General features: G+C 45.3%; 1 protein-coding gene across 6 annotated transcripts in view; it reads left to right on the top strand.

Moving 5' to 3' along the window:
* The window catches only part of STAG3 (stromal antigen 3), a 39,079-nt gene that overhangs the window by 4,222 nt on the left and 10,493 nt on the right, over positions 1–24,364 (top strand). For all 6 annotated transcript variants that reach the window (XM_009202693.3, XM_031665555.1, XM_031665554.1 and 3 more), the window contains exons 3-26: positions 189–291; positions 817–933; positions 4,872–4,968; positions 7,200–7,276; positions 7,559–7,763; positions 8,178–8,329; positions 14,982–15,055; positions 17,229–17,352; positions 17,846–17,944; positions 18,155–18,234; positions 18,544–18,651; positions 18,916–19,030; positions 19,339–19,444; positions 19,618–19,721; positions 20,302–20,394; positions 20,519–20,608; positions 20,837–21,037; positions 21,158–21,228; positions 21,332–21,419; positions 21,853–21,933; positions 22,016–22,108; positions 22,247–22,415; positions 22,529–22,665; positions 23,808–23,909. In XM_009202693.3, coding sequence (XP_009200957.1) covers positions 189–291; positions 817–933; positions 4,872–4,968; positions 7,200–7,276; positions 7,559–7,763; positions 8,178–8,329; positions 14,982–15,055; positions 17,229–17,352; positions 17,846–17,944; positions 18,155–18,234; positions 18,544–18,651; positions 18,916–19,030; positions 19,339–19,444; positions 19,618–19,721; positions 20,302–20,394; positions 20,519–20,608; positions 20,837–21,037; positions 21,158–21,228; positions 21,332–21,419; positions 21,853–21,933; positions 22,016–22,108; positions 22,247–22,415; positions 22,529–22,665; positions 23,808–23,909 — 2,686 coding nt within the window. The remainder of the gene's footprint in view (positions 1–188; positions 292–816; positions 934–4,871; positions 4,969–7,199; positions 7,277–7,558; positions 7,764–8,177; positions 8,330–14,981; positions 15,056–17,228; positions 17,353–17,845; positions 17,945–18,154; positions 18,235–18,543; positions 18,652–18,915; positions 19,031–19,338; positions 19,445–19,617; positions 19,722–20,301; positions 20,395–20,518; positions 20,609–20,836; positions 21,038–21,157; positions 21,229–21,331; positions 21,420–21,852; positions 21,934–22,015; positions 22,109–22,246; positions 22,416–22,528; positions 22,666–23,807; positions 23,910–24,364) is intronic.

Raw genomic sequence — 24,364 nt, 5'->3', positions numbered from 1 at the left:
AAAAAAAAAAAAAAAAAAGATTTTGTCCCAACTTCCTACGAATAATAAGCTCATTTTTTCTTAAAATCCGAATATGTTTTTCTCATGGAGATGGGGTGCGGTGAGAGACAGAGAAACTATAATTCATTAGCCTTTTATATGGAGGGAATAGGATGGTTGTATTTAAAGAGAACCATATTTTCTCACAGGAATAGTGACTCTTTGTTAGCTGATGAAGGCAGTGACTTTGAAGATAGCTTGAATCGCAGTGTGAAGAAGAGAGCAGCAAAACGACCACCGAAAACAACGCCGGTGAGTCAGCCAGTTTTCTTTTGTTTTTGAATCTTGTGGGGGAAGCAGCCCAGCTACTCAGGAGGCTGAGGCAGGAGAATGAAGCCAGAGGGCAGAGCTTGCAGTGTGCCAAGATCGTGCCACTGTACTCCAGCCTGGGCGACAGAGCAAGACTTTGTCTCAAAAAAAAAAAAAAAAAAGAAAACCTAAAAGAGGTTCAGATGATATGGTTCATAAAAGGACAAGATTTACCAAGTATTAAGGGACGGAAATAGGAAGAAGAGAAATTTCGAAGATAAAAGAATAAGAGAAAAGGATGTTAGGATGTAGAGATACAGGAAAGGGACTCAACTTTTTTTTTTCTCCTAGGGAAAAAAGTTAATAAATTTCATAACAGTATAAAAATCAACTATTTCAGGATTGAGTCTAACTCAGATTCTGCTGTGGAATTGGCAGCTTAAGCCTACTTGTGTGATAATGATGAAACCAAATGTTAATGTCACTTTTACCTTTTTTTCATATTTCTGATCTCTTTATACATATCAGGTGGCAAAACATCCAAAGAAAGGGTCCCGAGTGGTACATCGTCATAGCCGGAAACAGTCAGAGCCACCAGCCAATGATCTTTTCAGTGCTGTGAAAGCCGCCAAAAGTGACATGCAGGTAAAGCAGTGTCTTACTTCTGTTGATACCATCTCACTTTTTGTAAGGTGGTAAGGACAAGTGTCTACAAACTTGATTTGATATGAACATTTTAGTGAGTATAACATATCAAAAAAGATAAGATTATGGGGTGAATCCTTGGAGTGATAGGAAGGTAACCTTGAATGAGAGAGCGTGTTCTTTTCTTTTTTTTTTTGAGACACAATCTCTTTCCATCGCCCAGGCTGGAATGCAGTGGCACAGTCTCCACTTACTGGGTTCAAGCGATTCTCATGCCTCAGGTTCCCAAGTAGCTGAGATTACAGGTGCATGCCACCACGCCCAGCTAATTTTTATGTTTTTAGTAGAGATGGGGTTTCGCCATGTTGGCCAGGCTGGTCTTGAACTCCTGACCTCAGGTGATCCGCCCACCTCGGCCTCCCAAAGTGCTGAAATTACAGGCATGAGCCACTGCATCCAGCTTTGAGAGAGCATGTTCTTTTCTTAAAGGTATCACAGGAGTGATTACGCCTTTATTGATGGAGCAGATGAGGAGAGGCATTGCATGACATAGGAAGGAAGTTTGGATGTGGGTGGCACCTTGTTCACCCATGTTATTTTTTAGCTCCATCTTGACAATTGTACTTAATTATTTTTTCCCTCTCTCTGTTTCTTTTTTTATAATTTTATTGAAGTTCTAATATCCAAAAGTGTACAAAGCTTATATATAGTTTAAAAAACAAAAATGATCACCCAGATCTCTAGCCCCAGCTCAAGAAATGAAACCTTAATAGTGCTGTAGAGATCCTTTGTGTACCTTCTTTTTACCCTACCTCACAGTCTCCTTATTACCCGTCGGTAGACACTAGAGTGAATTTTGTGTTAATCTTTCTTATTTTTCATTATAGTGTTACCACTATGAATGTGTTTTTTAGTTATGTAAATGAATCCATTATTCAGGCTTCTGTGATTTAATTATTTCAGTTAACATTGTTTGAGATTTATACACATTAATGTGTAGTTTTATAGTTTCTGGGAAAATATTTAAATTTTCAAACATACAGAATTTTGCTAGTTATATTTTCGTTATTTGATTTCTAACTTTATTGCATTGTAGTCAGGGAATGTAGTGTTTGAAATTTATGTAGGGGCTGGGCACAGTGGCTCACACCTGTAATCCCAGCACTTGGGGAGGCTGAGGCAGGCAGATCACTTGAGGCCAGGAGTTCGAGACCAACCTGGCCAACATGGTGAAACCCTGTCTCTACTAAAAATACAAAAATTAGCCGTGTGTGGTGGTGTTTGTCTATAATCCCAGCCACTTGGGAGGCTGAGGCATGAGAATTGCTTGAACCCGGGAGGCAGAGGTTGCGGTGAGCTGAGATTGTGCCATGGCACTCTAGCCTGGGTGACAGAGTGAGACTCTGTCTCAAAAAAAAAAAAAAAAAAGAAAAGAAAAATTTATGGAGACTTAGCCTTATGGCCTAGTAGTGAGTTGGTACTTTCATTTTATCTTTTCTGTTTCTTTTTCCCCCTTTGCTTGCTTTCCTTTGGATTTCTTATCTTCTACAAGGACCTGAGCACATTTGAATTCCAGTTGTCTTTTCCATCTTACATGCAGTTGTACAGTGTGTTAGTTTTTTTTGAGACAGAGTCTTACTCTGTCGCCAGGCTGGAGTGCAGTGACGCGATCTTGGCTCACTGCAACCTCTGCCTCCTGGGTTCATGCGATTCTCCTGCCTCAGCCTCCCTAGTAGCTGGGATTACAGGCTCATGCCACCGCGCCCAACTAATTTTTGTATTTTTAGCAGAGACGGGGTTTTACCATGTTGGCCAGGATGGTCTTGATCTCTTGACCTCAAGGATCCACCTGCCTTGGCCTCCAGCAAGTTGACTACAGGTGTGAGCCACCAGCTACTCGGCCTTATTTCTTTTATTTTTTAGCCCATTCTCCCCTCTATTATTTATTTATTTTTTTTAGTATGGAGTCTCTGTCCCCCAGGGCTGGAGTGCAGGGCCGGATCTCAGCTCACTGTAAGCCTCACCCTGGTTTACGCCATTCTTCGCTTCAGCCTCCGGTAGCTGGGACTACAGGCGCCCGCCACCTCGCCCGGCTAGTTTTTTGTATTTTTTAGTAGAGACGGGGTTTCACCGTGTTAGCCAGGGTGGTCTCGATCTCCTGACCCTGTGATCCGCCCGTCTCGGCCTCCCAAAGTGCTGGGATTACAGGCTTGAGCCACCGCGCCCGGCCTTCCCCCTCTATTATTTTTAAAATTTTATTACACGTAGTCATTTTATAATCTATGGTAGATTATTATCTGAAGATCTTTGTGAATATAATTCTGTCAGTGCCTTGTTTCTTTGTATGTTTTACTAGATTTTATTGTGAGCCACTCATTTTCCCTGGAGTTCTTATGTGTTGGAATTTTTTGGGGCCTAGGTCAAAGGTGGGTTTTTTTGTTTTTTTTTTTTTTCCTTGAGATGGAGTCTCACACTGTCGCCCAGGCTGGAGTGCAGTGGCGCGGCTCCGCCTCCCGGATTCACGCCATTCTCCTGCCTCAGCCTCCTGAGTAGCTGGGACTGCAGGCGCCCGCTACCACGCCCGGCTAATTTTTTGTATTTTTTTTTTTTTTTTTTTTTTAGTAGAGACGGGGTTTCACCGTGTTAGCCAAGATGGTCTCGATCTCCTGACCTTATGATCTGCCTGCCTCGGCCTCCCAAAGTGCTGGGATTATAGGCATGAGCCAACACGCCTGGCCAAAGGTGGGTTTTTAAGAGAGGATCCTGCTTTTGCTTTGACAGTTGCCTGGGGACACTCCTGAATCACTTTTTTTTTTTTTTTTTTGAGACAGGGTTTCATTCTTTCTAGGCTGAAGTGCAGTAGTGCTATCACAGCTCCCTGCTGATTCGACCTCCCTCAGTGGGGAGGTGGTGATCCTCCCACCTCAGCCTCTCTCATAGTTGGGACTATAGGCATGTGCCAACATTCCTGACTAATTATTCTGTTTTTGGTAGACCAGCCTGGGCAATAGGAGTTTTACTTTACTTGGGTTACTGCTTCCAGCCTGAATCACTTTTAATTATCTGAATGATTATTCTGGGCTGAGTGTGGTGGCTCATGCCTGTAATCCCAGCATTTTGGGACGCTAAGGTGGACCTTACTTGAAGTCAGGAGTTCGAGACCAGCCTGGCCAATATGGTGAAACCCTGTCTCTACTAAAAATAGAAAAATTAGCCGTTAGCCAGGAGTGGTGGCGCACACCTGTAATCCCAGCTACTTGGGAGGCTGAAGCAGGAGAATTGCTTGAACCTGGGAGCTGGAGGTTGTAGTGAGCTGAGATCATGCCATTGCACTCCAGTTTGGGCTACAGAGTGAGACTCTGTCCCAAAAAAAAAAAAAAAAGAAAAAAAAAAGATTATTCTGATCATGTATGTGATATGAATCTTGACTGCAAATCCAAATCTGAGGGCTCACTATGGTTATGAATTCTCAAAGAGAATTATTTTTTTTTCCTCCACTGCACCCTCAGGTCATAACAAGCTAGTTTTCTTGCCGTCCCTATCTGCCCTGTAGGTTTAGTGTTCAGTCTCACTTCCTTGAGGATGTGACTTTTTGCAGGACCCAGCTGTATTTAGGTGCCTCCTCTTTGACTACTCGTCTTGGAAAAAGCTTAGGCTCTATCTCCTGTGCTCTGCATTCCATGGATACAAAGTCAGGGTCCCCAGGGATTAATGAAACTTTTAGGGCAAAAGTCAGTTTGCTTACCTCCCAGGGTTGCTACTTAGACCTCATTTTTGCCCTGTATGAAATTTTACCTTTCATTCTAGTTCACCAGTACATTGTGAAAGATGTTTTAAATGTTTTACAGAAGTTTAGATGGTTCAACTGGGAAGATCATATGGGATTTCTGTTCTGTCATGTTGCCAGAAATAGAAGTCATCTACATTTTTTTTCCTAGTCTTTGGTAGATGAGTGGCTGGATAGCTACAAGCAAGACCAGGATGCAGGATTTCTGGAGCTTGTTAACTTTTTCATCCGATCTTGCGGATGTAAAGGTGAGGAAACTACTCTTTCTAATTCCCAGCCTTTTGTTCCTATGTCATGAAATTCTTTCTCCATTTAGATAAGTAGGATTAGACATTTCCTAAATAAAGGAAGATGGTAAAGCATTAGAAAAGTTTTACTTATTTAGGCTGGGCACTGTGACTCACACCTGTAATCCTAGCACTTTGGGAAGCTGAGGTGGGTGAATCACTTGAGGTCAGGAGTTTAAGACCAGCCTGGGCAACATGGTGAAACCCTACTAAAATACAAAATATTATCTGGGTATGGTGGCTCATGCCTGTAGAATTGCTTGAACCCAGGAGGTGGATAGTGAGCTGGGATAGCGCCACTGCACTCCAGCCTGGCGACAGAGCCAGACTGTCTTCAAAAAAAAAAAAAGTTTCACTTATTTAACTAATTTTTTTTATTGATAAATACGGGAAGTGATCCAGTAGGGAACCATGTTGGTTTAGAGGCAAGACACTTTGGGGAAAAACAAGTAATCATGCTTATGTTATGGCACAAATTTGAAGACACCCTTTAGTCTTTCTAGATGCAATAATCTGTTATTTTCATACTCTTTATTTCCCAGCTACTTTGCCCATATTTCTCCTCTGTAGCTGTGGTACCCCCAGAACTCTTATTGTCATGGCTTAATTTATTGGGACAGATGGTCTCAGTCAGGTTGTATTATATAAGAAATCAGCACCTGGCTTAGTTTTATTGCTCTCTTTGTTTTCTTTCTTTTTTTTTTTTTTTTTGTGTGTGTGTGTGTGGTTTTTTTTGAGACAGAGTCTCACTCTATTGCCCAGGCTGGAGTGCAGTGGCACAACCTTGGCTCACTGCAACCTCTACATCCTGGGTTTAAGCGATTCTTGTGCTTCAGCCTCCCAAGTAGCTGGGATTACAGGCGTGTGCCACCAAACGCGGCTAATGATTGCATTTTTAGTAGAGACGGGGTTTCACCAGGCTGGTCTTGAACTCCTGACCTCAGGTGATCCACCTGCCTCGGCCTCCCAAAGTGTTGGGATTACAGGCGTGAGCCATCGCATCCAGCCTATTTTGTTTTGTTTTGTTTTGTTGTTGTTGTTGATGTTTTTGGCACAGTTTTTCACTGCTTGATTCCTTTTTTTTTTTGAGACGGAGTCTCACTCTGTCACCCAGGCTGGAGTGCAGTTTTTTTTTTTTTTTTTTTTTTTTAAACAAATTCTGCCTCAGGTTTATTTGTACAAATAGTGCAGGAGGACACCAGTCCTCCTGTCCTCACATTGGAGACGGAGATCTCTACTCTGAAGCCTTTGTACAGCCTGGGGCACCTTTGGGAGCCTGAGCTGGAACTGAAGCTGGAGCTGCAGCCTGGGCCTTCATTTGATCCTTGGCCTTTGGCTGGCACAGGCTAGCGCAGCCTGAGCCCCTTGGCATTGTGGGCACAAGCATGCTTCTCAAGCTTGGGGTGGGCAGTGTAGGCAAGTGGGCTTAACTTCCTTGGGCTTTACGAGAGGCTTGATAGCCTCGCATGTGCACTTGTGGCCCTGGCATTGTTGCCCTGCATCATCTTCTTTTTTTTTTTGAGACAGAGTCTCACTCTCTGTTGGCAGACTGAGTGCAGAGGCACCCGCTCACTGTAACCTCTGCCTACCGGTTTCAAGTGATTCTCCTGCCTCAGCCTCCCGTGTAGCTGGGATTACAGGTGCCCACCACTATGCCCAGCTCATTTTTTGCATTTTTAGTAGAGATGGGGTTTCACCATGCTGGCCAGGCTGGTCTCGAATTCCTGACCTCATGATTCGTCCGCCTTGGCCTCCCAAAGTGCTGGGATTACAGGCATGACTGACTGTTTCAGCCGCCTGCATCTTCTTTAGGCCCTTCTTGTTGTGCTTCTTGGCAAAGCACATACTCCTCAGGAACTTGGGGTCCATCCCCTTAAGAGATTTGTATCTTTGTGATTGGGGTTTCTTGATGCCATTTCTGTGCAGTTTTCAGCCTGATTGTGTGAGGTGTGGTTCTTGGATTTGGCCATGTCTACAGCATAACCTGTGGCTCCCTTCCTTTGGGTTTTTAGAGAGATTGCCTTATAGCAAATACATAGTTGGATGTTGGCAGACTGTTGACCAGGGGGTCTTCTGATTCCCCACCTAGGCTGTTTGCAGAATGTTTCCTTGCTCATCTTCAGGTATATCTGTAAATAATCATAGCATCCTGTTATTTTGCTCGTAAGCACCTCATATCCTTCATTCTTTAGGCACCGTGACCCCTGAGATGTTCAAGAAGATGTCCAACTCAGAGATCATCCAGCACCTAACAGAGCAGTTTAATGAGGTGGAAGAAGACGACCGGGATCCTCTTACTCCTCTTATTTCAAAACAATGCCTATTATCCCCTTCTTTTTGATTCTGTGAAATAGGGTAGCTTTTAGAAGGAGGAATTCAGTCTCTTGGGGGTAAAAGAGATCTGAATATGCCTCTCAAATTGGGGAGAATACCTGGAAATGAGGTATAACAGAGGTATTTTTACTAGACTGTTGGGTTTTGACATCCAAGCCCGTATGACTTCATGGACCTTGTGATAACTTTCCCATCCTTTTCATACATCCTTTTGTAGGACTCAGGGGACTATCCTCTGACAGCTCCAGGTCCATCCTGGAAGAAGTTCCAGGGCAGCTTCTGTGAGTTTGTGAGGACACTGGTCTGTCAGTGCCAGTACAGCCTCCTCTATGATGGCTTCCCTATGGACAACCTCATCTCCCTGCTCACTGGCCTCTCAGACTCACAAGTCCGTGCCTTCCGTCACACTAGCACCCTGGCTGGTGAGCATTCATTTTTACTCTGGACATTCTCCTGGGGATTTATAGGACTTTCCTCTGTTCTCCGATTCAGGGTCTTATTTCCTACCTGCATCTTGGCTTTTCACTTCAAGGCCATGCCTCTTTTATCCTAAACTTCAATCCAGTTTCTCACTAGTGGAGTTTTGAGAAGGGGTAGATCACAGGAACAATTTCCAGGCTTAACATTTTTGTCAGAGCTCACCACTAGGGGTATGCTAATGGTTAGAAGAAGACCACAAGAGTTAGAGGGAAACAGTCTGCTCCAGGACAGGCAGTCTTAGGATTTTAGGGTCACCCTGCTCTGGCTTCTCATTTTCATTCTGTTTTTTCCTTCGACTCATCCTCTCTCCTCTGACTTAAATAATGATTTCTTTATCTCTTTTTCCTTACTCAAAGCCATGAAACTGATGACCTCCCTGGTAAGAGTTGCCCTCCAACTGAGTCTGCACCAAGATAACAATCAGCGTCAGTATGAGGCTGAAAGAAACAAGGGGCCAGGGCAGAGGGCACCTGAGCGGCTGGAGAGCCTGTTGGAGAAACGCAAAGAGGTGAGGAGTGTTCCCTGCTTCTTCCTTCCCTTTTTCCCAACTCACATCCACTTCTGCCACAGACAGGCCCTGGGCAGTCTTTCAAGATCATGAATAACAGAGTCTGGCAATAGTTTCATAGACCCATCCTATAAGGGGTCATTGCATGCTCATCTTGTTTCTGGGTTGTGGGCTCAATAAATAATGTGTAATTTAGAGTTCTCTCTAATTCCACTTTTGCTCAGTTTTTCTTTGTCAGCACTCATTGTCAGAAGTGTTTAAGTGCTGTACCTGCCTGTCATGCAAGGAATTTTTGACCTACTTGTCAAGTGTGCATGCAGTGTGCAAGTGATCGCAGGAGTACTAAAAGCCAACCATTGACAAGGGAGGCCAAATTTTCTTTCTTTCTTTTTTTTTTTTTTTTTTTTGAGAGGGAGTCTGGCTCTGTCGCCCAGGCTGGAGTGCAGTGGCCGGATCTCAGCTCACTGCAAGCTCCGCCTCCCGGGTTCACGCCATTCTCCTGCCTCAGCCTCCCGAGTAGCTGGGACTACAGGCGCCCGCCACCTCGCCCGGCTAGTTTTTTTTTTGTATTTTTTAGTAGAGATGGGGTTTCACCGTGTTAGCCAGGATGGTCTTGATCTCCTGACCTCGTGATCCGCCCGTCTCGGCCTCCCAAAGTGCTGGGATTACAGGCTTGAGCCACCGCGCCCGGCCAAGAGGCCAAATTTTCAAGGAATGGAAAGAGCACAGGCCTTCCAGTGAACTCCTGGCTTTAAGTTCTGTTCCACTTAGTCACTAGCTCCATAGCCTTATGTAACCTCTCTTCAGTTTTCTTTTCATTAAAAAAAAAGGGGGATAGTCTCACCTTTTTGTGAAGAATAAATGAGATGATGAGTAAATTGCCTCAGCTGGCACATAGTAGATACTTGTTTTGTTTCCTTTTAAACTTAAGGATGACTACTGGAGGGCATAAGCCATAGCAAAATCTTTTACGCTGATGAAATCTTTAATCAGCTGGGTCTATCATAAGAGTAACACTACTGATGTTTTCACCTCACTCTCTGTTAGTGTCTTAAGACACCTCCTGTGAGGCTGGCAGGACTCACCATGTCTGACCATATCATTTGGTTGTTTCTCCAGCCCTCACAAAAGATCTCTTCCATTCTAAATCACTAGAGAAGGAAACTTTCTACTTCCCTCATTCTCTTTTGTTATTTTTCATTGTCAAGTTGATCTTAAAAGCTTATGTGTATTAATCTGTCCTGGATTTCAGATTATGTACACTAGTGCAAATCTTCCTTTTTTTTTTTTCTTTTTTTTCTTTTTTTGGCTTCTCCGGGGTCTAGCTTAATCAATTGTCATTATAATTCCCCCATTTTATCCTTAATTTCTTTCTCCCCACTCTTTTCTTCTCTCCACTTATAAATGTATATAGGCTCTTGAATCTTTATTTCATTCTTCTCCTCTGTGAGTTACTCTTTTTTCCATCCTTCCTTTTAGGATAGTATTTCCTTACTTCTTTTTTTTGAGACGGAGTCTCGCTCTGTCCCCCAGGCTGGAGTGCAGTGGCACGATCTCGGCTCACTGCAAGCTCCGCCTCCCGGGTTTAGGCCATTCTCCTGCCTCAGCCTCCCGAGTAGCTGGGACTACAGGTGCCCCCCACCATGTCCGGCTAATTTTTTGTATTTTTAGTAGAGACGGGGTTTCACCGTGGTCTCGATCTCCTGACCTTGTGATCCGCCCGCCTCGGCCTCCCAAAGTGCTGGGATTACAGGTGTGAGCCACCGCGCCCGGCAAATTTTTTTTTTTTTTTTGAGACGGAGTCTCGCTCTGTCGCCCAGGCTGGAGTGCAGTGGCCGGATCTCAGCTCACTGCAAGCTCCGCCTCCCGGGTCTACGCCATTCTCCTGCCTCAGCCTCCCGAGTAGTTGGGACTACAGGCGCCCGCCACCTCGCCTGGCTAGTTTTTTGTATTTTTTTGGTAGAGACGGGGTTTCACCGTGTTAGCCAGGCTGGTCTTGATCTCCTGACCTCGTGATCCGCCCGTCTAGGCCTCCCAAAGTGCTGGGATTACAGGCTTGAGCCACCGTGCCCGGCCATTTCCTTACTTCTTTAATGTCCAACTAACTGAATCCTTTTTGCTACCTAGCTTATTTCCCTATTTTTCTTTGAAACTGTTCTTTCCAAACCAATGATTTCCTAATTCCTAAAGCCGGTAACCTTTTCTCAGTCTCCCTTTCCCAAATATTTTACATATTCGCCTCACCTATTTTTGCTAATTTACTGTAAAATATGGACATACAGGTACTTCAGCCCTAATGACTTAAGTATGTCCTGTCGAAAATGATACGTTGTTCTTACATAATTGAAGAGGTGGGGTCTGTTGTCTTAAAGAATGTTCCCTTTCTCCTTATAATTCTGTTTCTTTGGTATCTGTTGTTCATGTGATCCAGGATTTTTCAACAATGGCATTATGGATGTTGAGGGGCTGTCCTGCCATGGTAGGATGTTTAGCAGCATCTCTGGCCTTTTATCTACTAGATAGATACCAGTAGTACCCTGCCCGCCGCCCACCAAGTTGTGGCAGCTAAAAAAATCTTTAGACACTGCTAAATCTCCCTTGGAGAACAAAATTAGCCCCAGTTGAGAACCACTGATCTAATCCCTTTCTTCTCATTTTTGCTAGTTCCACTTCTATTAAACGAACTGCACTTAACTAAAAATTTGTTTTCCAAATTGTTAGAAACATATGGGCATCATACCTCGAAGATCTTGCAGGTTCAATTCTAGACCATCACAATAAAGTGAATGTTGAAGTACAATGAGTCACACAATCAAAAAATTGAAATTTTTATTTCTCAGTGCATATGAAAGTTATGTTTACACTGTAGTCTGTTAAGTGTGCAAGACTATTGTCTAAAAAACAATGTATGTACCTTAATATAAAAATATTTTATTGCTAAAAAGTGCTAATGGCAATCTGAACCTTTAGCGAGTTACATCTTTTTGTTGGTGGAAGGTCTTGCTTCCATGTTGATGGCTGCTGACTGATCAGGGTAGTGGTTGCTGAAGGTTAGGGTGGCTGTGGCAATTTCTTAAAATAAGACAACAGTGAAGTTTGCTGCATCTATTGACTCTTCCATTTACAAAAGATTTCTCTGTAACATGAAATGCTGTTTGATGACATTTTACCCACAATAGAAATTCTTTCAAAACAAGAGTCAATTCTCTCAAGCCCTCATGCTACTTAATCAGCTAAGTTTAGGTAATAGTCTGAATCATTTGTTGTCATTTCAACAATATTCACAACCTCTTCACCAGGAATAGATTCCATTTCAGGAAACCGCTTTCCTTGTTCATTCATAAGAAGTAATTCCTTATTTGTTCAAGGTCATGAAATTGTAGCAATTCAGCCACATTTTCAGTCTCTACTTCTAGTTGTCTTGCTTTTTCCACCGTATCTGTAGTTACTTCCTCTACTAAAGTCTTAAACCTCTCAAAGTCATCCATGAGGGTTAGAATCAACTTAACTCTTGTTAATGTTGATATTTTGACCTCCTCCCATGAACCACAGATGTTCTTAATGGCATTTAAAATGGTGAATCCCAGCCAGGCACAGTGGCTCACACCTGTAATCCCAGCACTCTGGGAGGCCAAGGCAGGTGGATCATATGACGTCAGGAGTTTGAGACCAGCCTGGCCAACATGGAAAAACCCATCTCTACTAAAAATACCAAAATTAGCCAGGTGTGGTTGTGTGTGCTTGTAATCCCAGCTACTTGCGAGGCTGAGGCAGGAGAATTGCTTCAACCCAGGAAGCAGAGGTTGCAGTGTGCCAAGATCACACCACTGCACTCTAGCCTGCACTATGGAGCAAGACTCCGTCTCAAAAAAATAAAAATAAATAAATAAATTAATTAATTAAAGTAAAGTAAAGTAAGATGGTGAATCCTTCCCAGACAGGGGGTTGGGTTGTTCTGGTTTTTGTTTTTTGTTTTGAAGACAGGGTCTTGCTCTTTTGTCTAGACCAGAATGCACTGGTGCAGTCACAGGTTACTGCAGCCTCAACCTGCTGTGCTCAAGTGATGTTCCTGCCTTATCCTTCCAAGTATCTGGAACTACAGATTGCATACTGCACCTGGCTAGTTTTTGTTTTGTTTCTGTAGAGACAGGTTCTCACTATGTTGCCCAGGCTAGTCTTGAACTCCTGGGCTTAATCAGTCCTCCCACCTCAGCCTCCCAAAAAGTTGGGATTGTAGGCATGAGCCACTATGCCTAACCCCAGGAAGTTTTAAATGGACTTTGCCCAAATCATCAGAGGAATCACTGTGGCAGCTATAGCCTTTTGAAATGTATTTCTGAAATAATAAGACTTGAAAGTTGAAATTACTCCTTGGTTCCATGGGCTGCAAAATGGATGTTCTGTTAGTAGGCATGAAAAAAGCAACATGGATCTCCTTGTACATGTTCACCAGAGCTCTTGGGTGACCAGGTACATTGTGATTGAACAGTAATATTTTGAAAGGAATCTTTTTTTCTGAGCTGTAGTTCTCACCCATGTGCTTAAAATATTCAGGAAACCATGCTGTAAACAGATGTGATATCAGTTAGGCTTTGTTGTTTCATTTATAGACATAGGGAGAGTAGATTTAGCATAATTCTTAAGGGCTATAGGATTTTTAAAATGGTAAATGAGTGTTGGCTTCAGCTTAAAGTCACCAACTGCATTAGCCCCTAACAAAGAGTCAGGCTGTCCTTTGAAGATTTGAAGCCAGGCATTGACTTCTCCTCAATAGCTGTGAAAGTCCTAGATGGCATTTTCCAGTATAAGGCAGTTTAGTCCACATTGAAAATCCATTGTTTAGTGTAACCACCTTCATCAATGATCTTAGCTAGATTTTCTTGATAACTTGTTGCTTCTCTATCAGTATTTGCTGCTTCACCTTGTACTTTTATGTTATGGAGAGGGCTTCTTTCCTTAAACTTCATGAACTAACTTCTAGCTTCAAACTTTACTTTTGTGGCTTCCTTAGTTTGCTCAGCCTTCATAGAATGGAATACAGCTAGGATATTAATCTGGATTGGGCTTTGGCTGAAGGGAATGTTGTGGCTGGTTTGATCTTCTGTACCGACTACTGAAACTGTCTCTGTATCAGCAATAAGACTGTTTAACTTTCTCACTCTTTGTTCCCTGGAATAGCGTTTTTAATTTCTTTCAAGAATTTTTCTTTTGCGTTCACAACTTGACTGTTTGGTATAAGAAGCCTAGCTATCAATTGGCCTGTCTTGGCTTTCAACTAAGCTTCATCATTTCTTTTTTTTTTTTTTTTTTTCTTTTTGAGACAGAGTCTCTCTTTGTTGCCCAGGCTGGAGTGCAGTGGCTTGATCTCGGCTCACCGCAACCTTCGCCTCCCAGGTTCAAGCGATTCTCCTGCCTCTGCCTCCTAAATAGCTGGGATTACAGGCACCTGCCACCGTGCCTGGATAATTTTCTATTCTTAGTAGAGACAGGGTTTTGCCATGTTGGTCAGGCTGGTCTTGAACTGACCTCAAGTGATTTGCCCACCTCAGCCACCTCACCATCCCACCCAAAGTGCTGGGATTATAGGTGTGAGCCACCGCTCCTGGCCTCTAAGCTTAATCATTTCTAGCTTTTGATTTAAAGTGAGAAACATGTGACTCTTCCTTTCTTTTGGACACTTAAGAGGGTTATTAATTGACCTAATTACAATATTTTTGTGTCTCAAGGAATGAATAGGGAGACCTGAGGAGAGAGAGACAGGGAAACTCTTGTTGGTAGAGTATTCAGAACACAGACAACATTTGTTAAGTTTGCCATCTTATATGGGCACAGTTCGTGGTACCCCAAAACAGTTACAGTAGTAACCTCAGGCTGGGTGCGATGGCCCATGCCTATAATCCCAGTACTTTGGGAGGCTGAGGTGGAAGGATTTCTTGAGCCCAGGAGTTCAAGACCAGCCTGGGCAAACATACGGAGACCCTGTCTCTACAAAAAAAATTTTTTTGAACTAGCTGGGTGTGGTGGCATGCATCTGAACTCCCAGCTACTCGGGAGGCCGAGGCAGGAGGATCTCTTGAGTCCAGGAGGTGGAGGCTGCCATGAGCCATGGTCACACCACTGTACTTCAGCCTGGGTGCCAGAGTGAGACTCTGTCTCATAAAAAAAAAAAAAAAAAGTAACATTAAAGGTTACTGATCACAGATAACCATAACAGGTACCATCATGAAAAAGTTTAAAATACTGTGAGAATTACCAAAAAGTGCCACAGGGACACAAAGTGAGGATATGCTATTAGACAAATGGCGCTGATAGGTATACCCAATGCAGGGTTGTCATACACCTTTAGTAAACAATGTTTGCAAAGCGCAATAAAGTGAGATATGCCTGTATAATACCAGCTAGGGCTTCTGAATAGTCAGAATAGCCACATGCAGAGGGGATATTATTTTTACTACACACAAACCTCTGAGGCATTAGTTGACTATACAGCTTCTTCCAGAATTAGAAGGTTTAAAAGAGAGCATAGGATTACGGGGGTTCACACTATCCTGTGATACACAGGAAGTAGGTGGAAGTTGTACTTTTTTTGTAACTTCAGGGCCTTATGCTTGTTAGGGTATAAGAGATTAATTCGTTTCTCCCTGTCCTCCAGCTCCAAGAGCATCAAGAGGAGATTGAGGGGATGATGAATGCCCTCTTCAGGGGTGTCTTTGTTCATCGGTACAGGTGAGCTAATGGGATTCTCTTATTGAAGCAGCTGGCCTTTGGTTATGGAATCCGAGGAAGTGAACAAGGTTTTCCCCCTCCAACCCTTAGTTATTTGGTTAGTCCCAGAATTAATGCGGCTGGAGCAGAAACTCTTAACAAATGTTTCAAATTGGTGAGGTTTAGTTTATCACCACCTACAAAGGATCTTGTAAGTGCTTCTGGGAGAAAATAAGAAAGTAAAGCATTGCTGAGTATAAAACTGTATAAAATAAGAAAGTAAAGCATTGCTGAGTATAAAACTGCTCCAGTTTTGCCCCAGATCTGCCCCAACTCCTCATCTTTCTGGGGTTGCAGACTTGAGAATAAGAGCAGAGAACAGAAAGGCGGGACTTTTCTGAGGGATGCGTGCAGCCTGGTGAGCCTTCTCCTGGCCCAGCCTGCTGTCTCACTGTGCGAAGGGCAGGGGAGTTTTATATTCTTTAAAGACCTGATCAAGTTAAGTTAAAGAGTATCTGTAGGCTGGGCGCGGTGGCTCATGCCTGTAATCCCAGCACTTTGGGAGGCCAAGGCAGGCAGATCGCCTGAGGTCAGGAGTTCACAACCAGCCTGACCAACATGGAGAAACCCCATCTCTACTGAAAATACAAAATTAGCCAGATGTGATGGCGCATCCCTGTAATCCCAGCTATTTGGGAGACTGAGGCAGGAGAATCGCTTGAATCCGGGAGGTGGAGGTTGTGGTGAGCCGAGATCATGCCATTGTACTCTAGCCTGGGCAACAAGAGTGAAACTCCGTCTGTCTGTCTGTCTGTCTGTCTGTCTCTCTCTCTCTCTCTTCCCCGCTCCCCCCCCCCCCCCCCCCCCATATATATGGTATCTGTAGATGTTTGTCACTCTTACCTAGGTTTCACTTCTGCCTTTCCAGACCCTTTCAGCTGATTTAACCTTTTCTTAATGTGGAATTAAAACACACTCAGGGCCGGGCATGGTGGCTCACGCCTGTCATCCCAGCACTTTGGGAGGCTGAGGCAGGCAGATCACAAGGTCAGGAGATGGAGACCATGGTGAAACCCAGTCTCTACTAAAAATACAAAAAATTAGCCGGGCCTGGTGGCGGGCATCTGTAGTCCCAGCTACTCAGGAGTCTGAGGCAGGAGAATGGTATGAACCTGGGAGACGGAGCTTACAGTGAGCCGAGATGGCGCCACTGCACTCCATCCTGGGCAACAGAGCGAGACTCCGTCTGAGAAAGAAAAAAAAAACTCCCACACTTCGGCCAACAGCTGAATGAACCTTTTTTTTTCTGGGACAGAGTCTCACTCTGTCACACAGGCTGGAGTGCAGTGGTGCGATCTCGGCTCACCACAACTTCCACCCCCTGGGTTCAGGCGATTCTCCTGCCTCAGCCTCCCAAGTAGCTGGGACTACAGGTGCCCCCAACCATGCTTGGCTAATTTTTGGCCACCATGCCCCGCCTGAATGAACTTTCAAAATTGGTTTTTAAGAGAGGTATGGAGGCCGGGTGCAGTGGCTCACACCTTTAACCCCAGCATTTTGGGAGGCCAAGACGGGCAGATCATTTGAGGTCAGGAGTTTGAGACCAGCCTGGCCAACATAGTGAAACCCCATCTCTACTAAAAATACAAAAAGGTAGCTGGGCGTGGTGGTGCACCTGTAATCCCAGCTACTAGGGAGGCGGAGGCAGGAGAATCACTTGAACCAGAGAGGTAGTGGTTGCAGTGAGCCGAGATTGTGCCTGGGCAACAGGTAGAGTGGAGAATTAGGCTTTACAAGGCTGGTGTTTAACTGTTTTATGGTTTGGTAACAGAAAATATTTACTAACTGGTTACGGCACATTTTTGTAGTCCTAGCCACTTGAGAGGCCAAAGTGGGAAGATAACTTGAACCCAGGGGTTCCAGGCCAGCTTGGGCAACATAGCAAGAGACCCCATCCCTTAAAAAAAAAAAAAAGAAAAAATATTTACGTGTATTTTGCTATATATATATATATATAGAGAGAGAGAGAGAGAGAGAGAGAGAGTATTTACAGCGGGAGGAAGAAATGAAAGGCCTGGGGTGGATGGTATTTCAAGAAAATAAATTCTTCCATGAGAGGGAGTTATCTGGTAGGATGGAAAGTGAGTTTGAAGAGAGGGTGACTGTAAGAGTCAACTTATCTGTCTGTGCCTAGGGATGTCCTTCCTGAGATCCGTGCTATCTGCATCGAGGAAATTGGGTGTTGGATGCAAAGCTACAGCACTTCTTTCCTCACCGACAGCTATTTAAAATATATTGGTTGGACTCTGCATGATAAGGTGGGATTCGAGTCAGTTTCCTTTTCCGTTTCCCTCATCTTTTTCTTGTCCTAGGACACCTCACCTTTTCCTGGGCCTGCCACTGAGATACTTTACCTAGTGAGCAATGATTAACCCATCAAGGCACTGAACCTTGAAACTCTCCTAGCACTGAGGAGGGTAGGATAAGGTAGAGAGAGACATATCGAGGAGATAAAATGACTCAAAACATGAGGTATGGGGAGAGAGACTTTCCCATGGAAGAGAGTTATTGATGGATGGTAATACAAGTGCTCAGGGGCAGCCAAAGTATCCTTCTCATGAGTACTGCTGTGATCCTTTTGTTTTTTAAGTAAGAAGACACTGTTAATTGTTTCTGACATCTCAGAGTCCTCAGTATAGGAGACACCCAAGCTAGAATGAGGGATCGGAGAGGGGAGTCTGGGGGCTCAGTAGGGGTAAGTAGAGTATGGTTAGTCTTGTTTCCATTCTCCTGGTTTTCCCTCCTCATCAGCACCGAGAAGTCCGCCTGAAGTGCCTGAAGGCTCTGAAAGGGCTGTATGGCAACAGGGACCTGACCGCACGTCTGGAGCTCTTCACCAGCCGCTTCAAGGTGAAATGTGTGGCGCTCCTTGGCTTGGCTCTTTGTTGTGATTCCCGTTTCCCCACCTTGTATCTTTCTACTCCTCATGCTCTAAGATGTCTTGGCTATCCCAGCATCTTCCTCTGTGTAGGCACTCTCTTTAGGAATTTCTGATTCTAAGAGAGCAGAATGTTTGGAATTTGTATAATGAGATATTGAGTGACTTTCTCCTTTCTGCAGGACCGGATGGTTTCCATGGTCATGGACAAAGAGTACGATGTGGCAGTAGAGGCCGTCAGATTACTGATACTTATCCTTAAGTGAGTCCTGGGAAGAGGGGAGGCCAGTGTCTCAGACCTTTGCCCCTTCCAGGGTCCTCTCCCTCCACCTGTCATAGCTGACTCTTCCATCTGTGCAGGTTGACTGAGGTCATTCCTGAGTTGCAATATCTCGAGTGGGAAATATTTCTGTCTTCTCTAACTCCCCCTACTCCTTTGTCTTCCACTCTCCATTTAGAAGTTCTTTGTGAGTTATGTCCTCGTTGCTTTTGCCTCTTTTTGTTTCTAGCCTTGGTTGTGCCAGAAGACAATGTCCCTATTCACACACTCTTTCTGCTTTTCTGTGGGCAGGAACATGGAAGGGGTGCTGACGGACGCAGACTGCGAGAGCATCTACCCCGTTGTGTATGCCTCTAATCGAGGCCTGGCCTCTGCTGCAGGCGAATTTCTGTACTGGAAGTGAGTAGGGCCCCTTTTATGTTTCTTTAACACCACCCTCTCGGTTTCTCTCCCCCATCTGCTGCTGCCCTACCTAAGGCCTCCGCATCTCCATGGAAGTCTCTCTGGTGTCTCCTTTCCTCTCTCTGCTCCTTGGGGCTTTCCTTAGCTCTGCACCTCCTTTTCCTTTATCATCTCCTTGGGCCATCTTCTCCCTGTGTGGTCATCGTTACACCTCCTTGTTTCCTCCTGTGCTGAGCCCTTTCCTTGTGTCCTTTCCACCAGACTCTTCTACCCTGAGTGCGAGATAAGAATGATGGGTGGAAGAGAGCGACGCCAGAGCCCAGGCGCCCAGAGGACTTTCTTCCAGCTTCTGCTGTCCTTCTTTGTGGAGAGTGAGGTGACATACACAGAAATGAAGTCTGGCTGTTGTGCATAGGACCGACAAGTGGGCTGGGCTTGGTGGCTCACGCCTGTAAGCCCAGCGCTTTGAGAGGCTGAGGTGGCAGAATCCTTTAAGCCCAGGAGTTTGAGACCAGCCTGGGCAACATAGTGAGACCCTGTCTCTACTGGGAAAAAAAAAAAAAAAGACAAATGGAAAAGAAAGGGGGTGGACACTGTAGGAAGGAGAGCGATATTTAATCAGTGACCACTTCCTAGGATATTTTAATATGCCATCACTAACTCCCCGTGCACCTCCTTCCTCAGCTCCACGACCACGCTGCTTACTTAGTAGACAGCCTGTGGGACTGTGCAGGGGCTCAGCTGAAGGACTGGGAGAGTCTGACAAGCCTGCTGCTGGAGAAGGACCAGAGTGCGTGCCACATGGAGCCAGGGACAGGGACCTTCCACTTCCTAGGGTGAAACCAGGAGAGATTGCTTGCCTGACTTGTACAAGGCAGCAATGGTGGCATGGGGTAGGGGGAACTTGGAGTTAGAAGGTGGCTAATCTTTGATTCTGTGTTTTTGATCCTCTTGGCACTCCAGACCTGGGTGATGTGCAGGAGAGCACACTGATAGAAATCCTTGTATCCAGTGCTCGGCAAGCTTCAGAGGGGCACCCACCTGTGGGCCGGGTCACTGGGAGGAAGGTATGGCATGAGGGTGGAGTGGGTAGGTCAGTAATACTCAATCCTGACAGGCATTGTGCATCCTTACCCTTCAGGCCGGGGTTAGGGTGCTCCTTCTACCCTTTAAATAATTTCATTTCCAGAAAAAAGGGCTGGGTGCGGTGGCTCATGCCTATAATCCCAGCACTTTGGGAGGCTGAGGAAGGCGGATCATGAGGTCAGGAGATCAAGACCATCCTGGCTAACATGGTGAAACCCCGTCTCTACTAAAAATAAAACAAAAAAATTAGCCGGGCATGGTAGTGGGCACCTGTAGTCCCAGCTACTTAGGAGGCTGAGGCAGGAGAATGGCATGAACCTGTGAGGCGGAGATTGCAGTGAGCTGAGATCGTACCACTGCACTCCAGCCTGGGCAATGGAACGAGACTGTCTCAAAAAAAAAAAAAAAGGAATTTCATTTCCAGAGAGAAGAAATCTCGTGGGAGCTGCCGAGTTTTCTTTTCCTTCCAGGCAGATAAGGTCACGGGGAGGAGGACTGCACACACCCCCTGCACCAGTGTTTCTCTACACCTCCCCCACCCCCAAGTGACTCTCATTCCAGGGCTTAACCTCTAAGGAGCGCAAGACCCAAGCTGATGACAGGGTGAAGTTGACTGAGCACCTCATCCCCCTGCTGCCCCAGCTCCTGGCCAAGGTACCACTGCCCCTCCACTCAGCATCACACCATGAGAAGTGAAAGGAAATGGCCTCTGTGGGGGTGGGAGTAGGAATTAGCAATGTGTCAACTCGTAAGGAGGCCTCCCTGTCAATCATCACAGTTCTCAGCTGATGCAGAGAAGGTCACTCCCCTGCTCCGGCTTCTCAGCTCCTTTGACCTCCACATCTACTGCACTGGGCGCTTGGAGAAGGTAAGGAGATAGATTTCCTATACCTTGCTTCTTGCCTGCTGGGCCAAAGGGTTCTATTGCCAGTATCTTTTTTTTTTCCCAAGAACCTGGGTTCCAGAAAAATCAGCAAGCCTTTTCTTAGGCATCTTGTCCTTGAAGTTTAATGTTTTTAACCCTGTTCCACTTCCCTCCAGAAGAGTGCCCTCCTCCCACCCCCACAGCACACCATCTTCTGCCTTTTCTTCTCAGCACCTGGAGCTGTTCCTGCAGCAACTCCAGGAGGTGGTGGTGAAGCATGCAGAGCCAGCGGTACTCGAGGCTGGGGCCCATGCCCTCTACCTGCTCTGTAATCCGGAATTCACTTTCTTCAGCCGGGCCGACTTTGCCCGCAGCCAACTAGTGGATCTGCTGACTGACCGCTTCCAGCAGGAGCTTGAAGAGCTGCTGCAGGTAGAAGCTGGGACTGGACAATGGGACACCCCAAACAAGGGTGGAAGGGGCTGCAAGACAGGGGACGTGGACTGATGAGTTCTGGGGGAAATGCTATTGTGGATCTTCTTTCCTCCTCAGTCGTCCTTCCTAGATGAGGATGAGGTATATAATCTGGCAGCCACTCTGAAACGCCTCTCTGCCTTCTACAAGTGAGTGGCTTTCCTCCTCTTTCCCCTCCCGTTTTTACTGGTGTCTGTGGAGTTGATTCCCTCTGTTCTTTTCCAGTATAACGTTCCCCTTTCTTTCACAAAGCGCTCATGACCTGACTCGCTGGGAGCTCTATGAGCCATGTTGTCAACTCCTGCAGAAGGCTGTGGACACAGGAGAGGTTCCTCACCAGGTGAGTGGACAGGCTAGAGATGGGTTGGGGGCTGGGGGGCTAGATTTTAAGGACCTATGTTCTAGGTGGCCACCAGGTACATCAAGTCTCAAGGTGTAGAGTAGACATAGCGAGGAAGATCAGGTCGGGGGGGTCACCTCTTACATTCCTCTCTTAGGAGGTAGACTCTACTTCCAGTGTCATCTTGGATTTCCTGGAAGCCAAGGATAATATTGAGGGATTCTAGGAGACGTAGAGTAAATTAGGGAGCGGTGACATTTCTACTTCGTATAGAAGCCTCTGAAGAGTGTCCATAATATCATTCATTTTCCACTGGAAAAGGAATTGGCTCTCCCCTTACTCATTTTCTCTCCTCTTCATTGGTGTGTGTCTGCCTATCTGTCTCTCCCTCTCCTGACCCAAACCTCATTTTTCAAACACTTTGTTGTTACAGGTTATCCTGCCAGCCTTGACTCTTGTCTATTTTTCCATTCTCTGGACACTAACCCACATTTCTAAATCAGATGCTTCCCAGGTGAGTGTGGGTCTTAGATGGGGGAGTGGGAACAGAGGAGTCTGTGTCTTCATTCTTCCCTTTCAAGCCACTGTGCCCACAGAAGCAGCTGTCGAGTTTGAGGGACAGAATGGTGGCCTTCTGTGAACTCTGCCAGAGTTGTCTCTCAGATGTGGATACTGAGATCCAGGAACAGGTGAGCACTGACTCAAGTGGGAGCAACAAGGCAAGTATCCCTGCCCGCATCCCCCATTCCAAGGAGAAATTGACAAGTGTCGTTTCTACCTTGGGAAACATTCTGTCCTTTTAAACATCCTTTCTTTTCCCCCTACAGGCTTTTGTCTTATTAAGTGATCTACTTCTCATCTTTAGCCCTCAGATGATTGTCGGGGGCCGTGATTTCCTTAGGCCACTTGTCTTTTTTCCTGAAGCTACTCTCCAGTCTGAGCTAGCCAGCTTCCTCATGGACCACGTCTTCATCCAGCTGGGAGACCTGGGCAGTGGTGCAGTGACTCTATACCTGGGGCTCAGTAAGGGCTGGGGCTTGGGTAGGGCTCAGGAATATAGGGCAGGAAGCCTAAGTCTGTGATTCCCTTCTGCCTTCCATGTGAGCCAGGTGATTCCCAGGAGGATCATTTACAGATAGAGCGGCTACACCAGCGGCGCCGCCTCCTGGCTGGGTTCTGCAAGTTGTTGCTTTATGGGGTGCTGGAGATGGATGCAGCCTCAGATGTTTTCAAACACTACAACAAGGTACTGCAAGGCCCTACAGAAATAAAAGAAGGGAGCAAGTTGAGCACAGCTATGACTTCAGACACGATAGCACTACATGTGGGGGATATCCAATGGTATCAAGCTTAAAGGAGAAGTAGGAAGGAAAGACACTGGGAGTTCAGAATAAGAGGACAAAGAAAAGAGACTTAATAGTAAATAATTATGGAGAAAAAGCTGTGAAGAAATTCAGTGGAGAGGAAATAGCTTATTCTTCCTGTCAAGAAATATTTATTTTTCTCTGACCCCTGTCTATGGAATGGGGTAACATAAGAAGGAAAAAAGAATAAAAGAGGGATCAATCCTCACAGGATACCTAGATAGGTGCCCCAGTTTCCTCAACCCACCAGTATTGATTTATGCTTATTGAGCACCTGCTGTGTACCAAGCACCATTCCAGGAACTAAGGCCACAACAGTGAACAAAACACACAAGTTACTATTTGGTGGAGCTTCCGTTGTAGTTGGAGAGAGACAAATAGTGAAGGTGTCAGTGCTGTGTGAGAGGGCACTCTCAGGCTTACTTCTCTTCTCCAAGAATTGGGCTTGGGCCAGTGTTTGTTTCTTTTTTATTTATTTATTTATTTATTTTTGAGATGGAATCTAGCTCTGTCGCCAGGCTAGAGTGCAATGGCAGTATCTCGGCTCACTGTAACCTCCACCTCCCGGGGTTCAAGCAATTCTCCTGCCCCAGCCTCCCAAGTAGCTGGGATTACAGGCACGTGCTGTCATGCCCAGCTAGTTTTTATAGTTTTACAGGCACGTGCTGTCATGCCCAGCTAATTTTTATAGTTTTAGTAAAGACAGGGTTTCACCATGTTGGCCAGGGTGGTCCCGATCTCCTGACCTTGTGATCCGCCCACCTCGGCCTCCCAAAGTGCTGGAATTATAGGCATGAGCCACCGCACCCAGCCTGTTTCATTATTTGTTTACCAAAACTCTGATTTATTTTAGACTTTGCACCTGTTGATTAGAGATGAAGTCTAGCCTGAATTATTTTATGCTTCAGTTCGTGTTTCCTACCTAAGGCAGTTTGGGAGGGAGGCATGATTAGTGATGTGAAGGAAGAAACAAAATGGTCTTTTCCACTGGTCAGACATTACTTTCCCCACTCTTTCCCCTCAGTTCTACAATGACTATGGTGACATTATCAAGGAAACATTAACTAGAGCAAGGCAGATTGACCGAAGTCATTGTTCCCGAATCCTGCTGCTGAGCCTCAAGCAGGTACACTCTTCTGCCTTGAGGGCATGCCCTCTCTGTTGTCCCCAAGTCTCTGTCTACCCTCAGCCACTCAAAATGTAAGATCCTTCAGAGCAGTAACTTTTCTTGTTTTGACTCTTACCTTTACATGATAGGTTCCTTCATTCAAATACTTGGAAAGTTTGTTTTTTTTTTTTTAACTGACTGGGCAACCCCATCAAAAGTAACTTATCAGAACGTTGGAACACCAACAAGGAAGTGATAGGGAATTCCTAATTATTTTTCAGTCTGTTCTCTTTCAGCCTCCTTCAGTTACTTATAGACATTTTTATTTAATGTTACAGAGTAGAGGTGATGGGCATTGTCTGCTGCAGGGGTTAGTATCAGGGGAGTTCCTTAGAAGGAAAGAAAGAGTAAAAGTAGTAGATGGTGTCCCAAGGCCTTTGGAATTTCTGAGTAGAGAAGAGAATACTGGACTT

The sequence above is a fragment of the Papio anubis genome, chromosome 4 (genome assembly GCF_008728515.1).
Source record: "Papio anubis isolate 15944 chromosome 4, Panubis1.0, whole genome shotgun sequence".
NCBI classification, from domain to species: Eukaryota; Metazoa; Chordata; class Mammalia; order Primates; family Cercopithecidae; genus Papio; species Papio anubis.
This window is presented reverse-complemented; position numbering and strand designations above follow the sequence as displayed.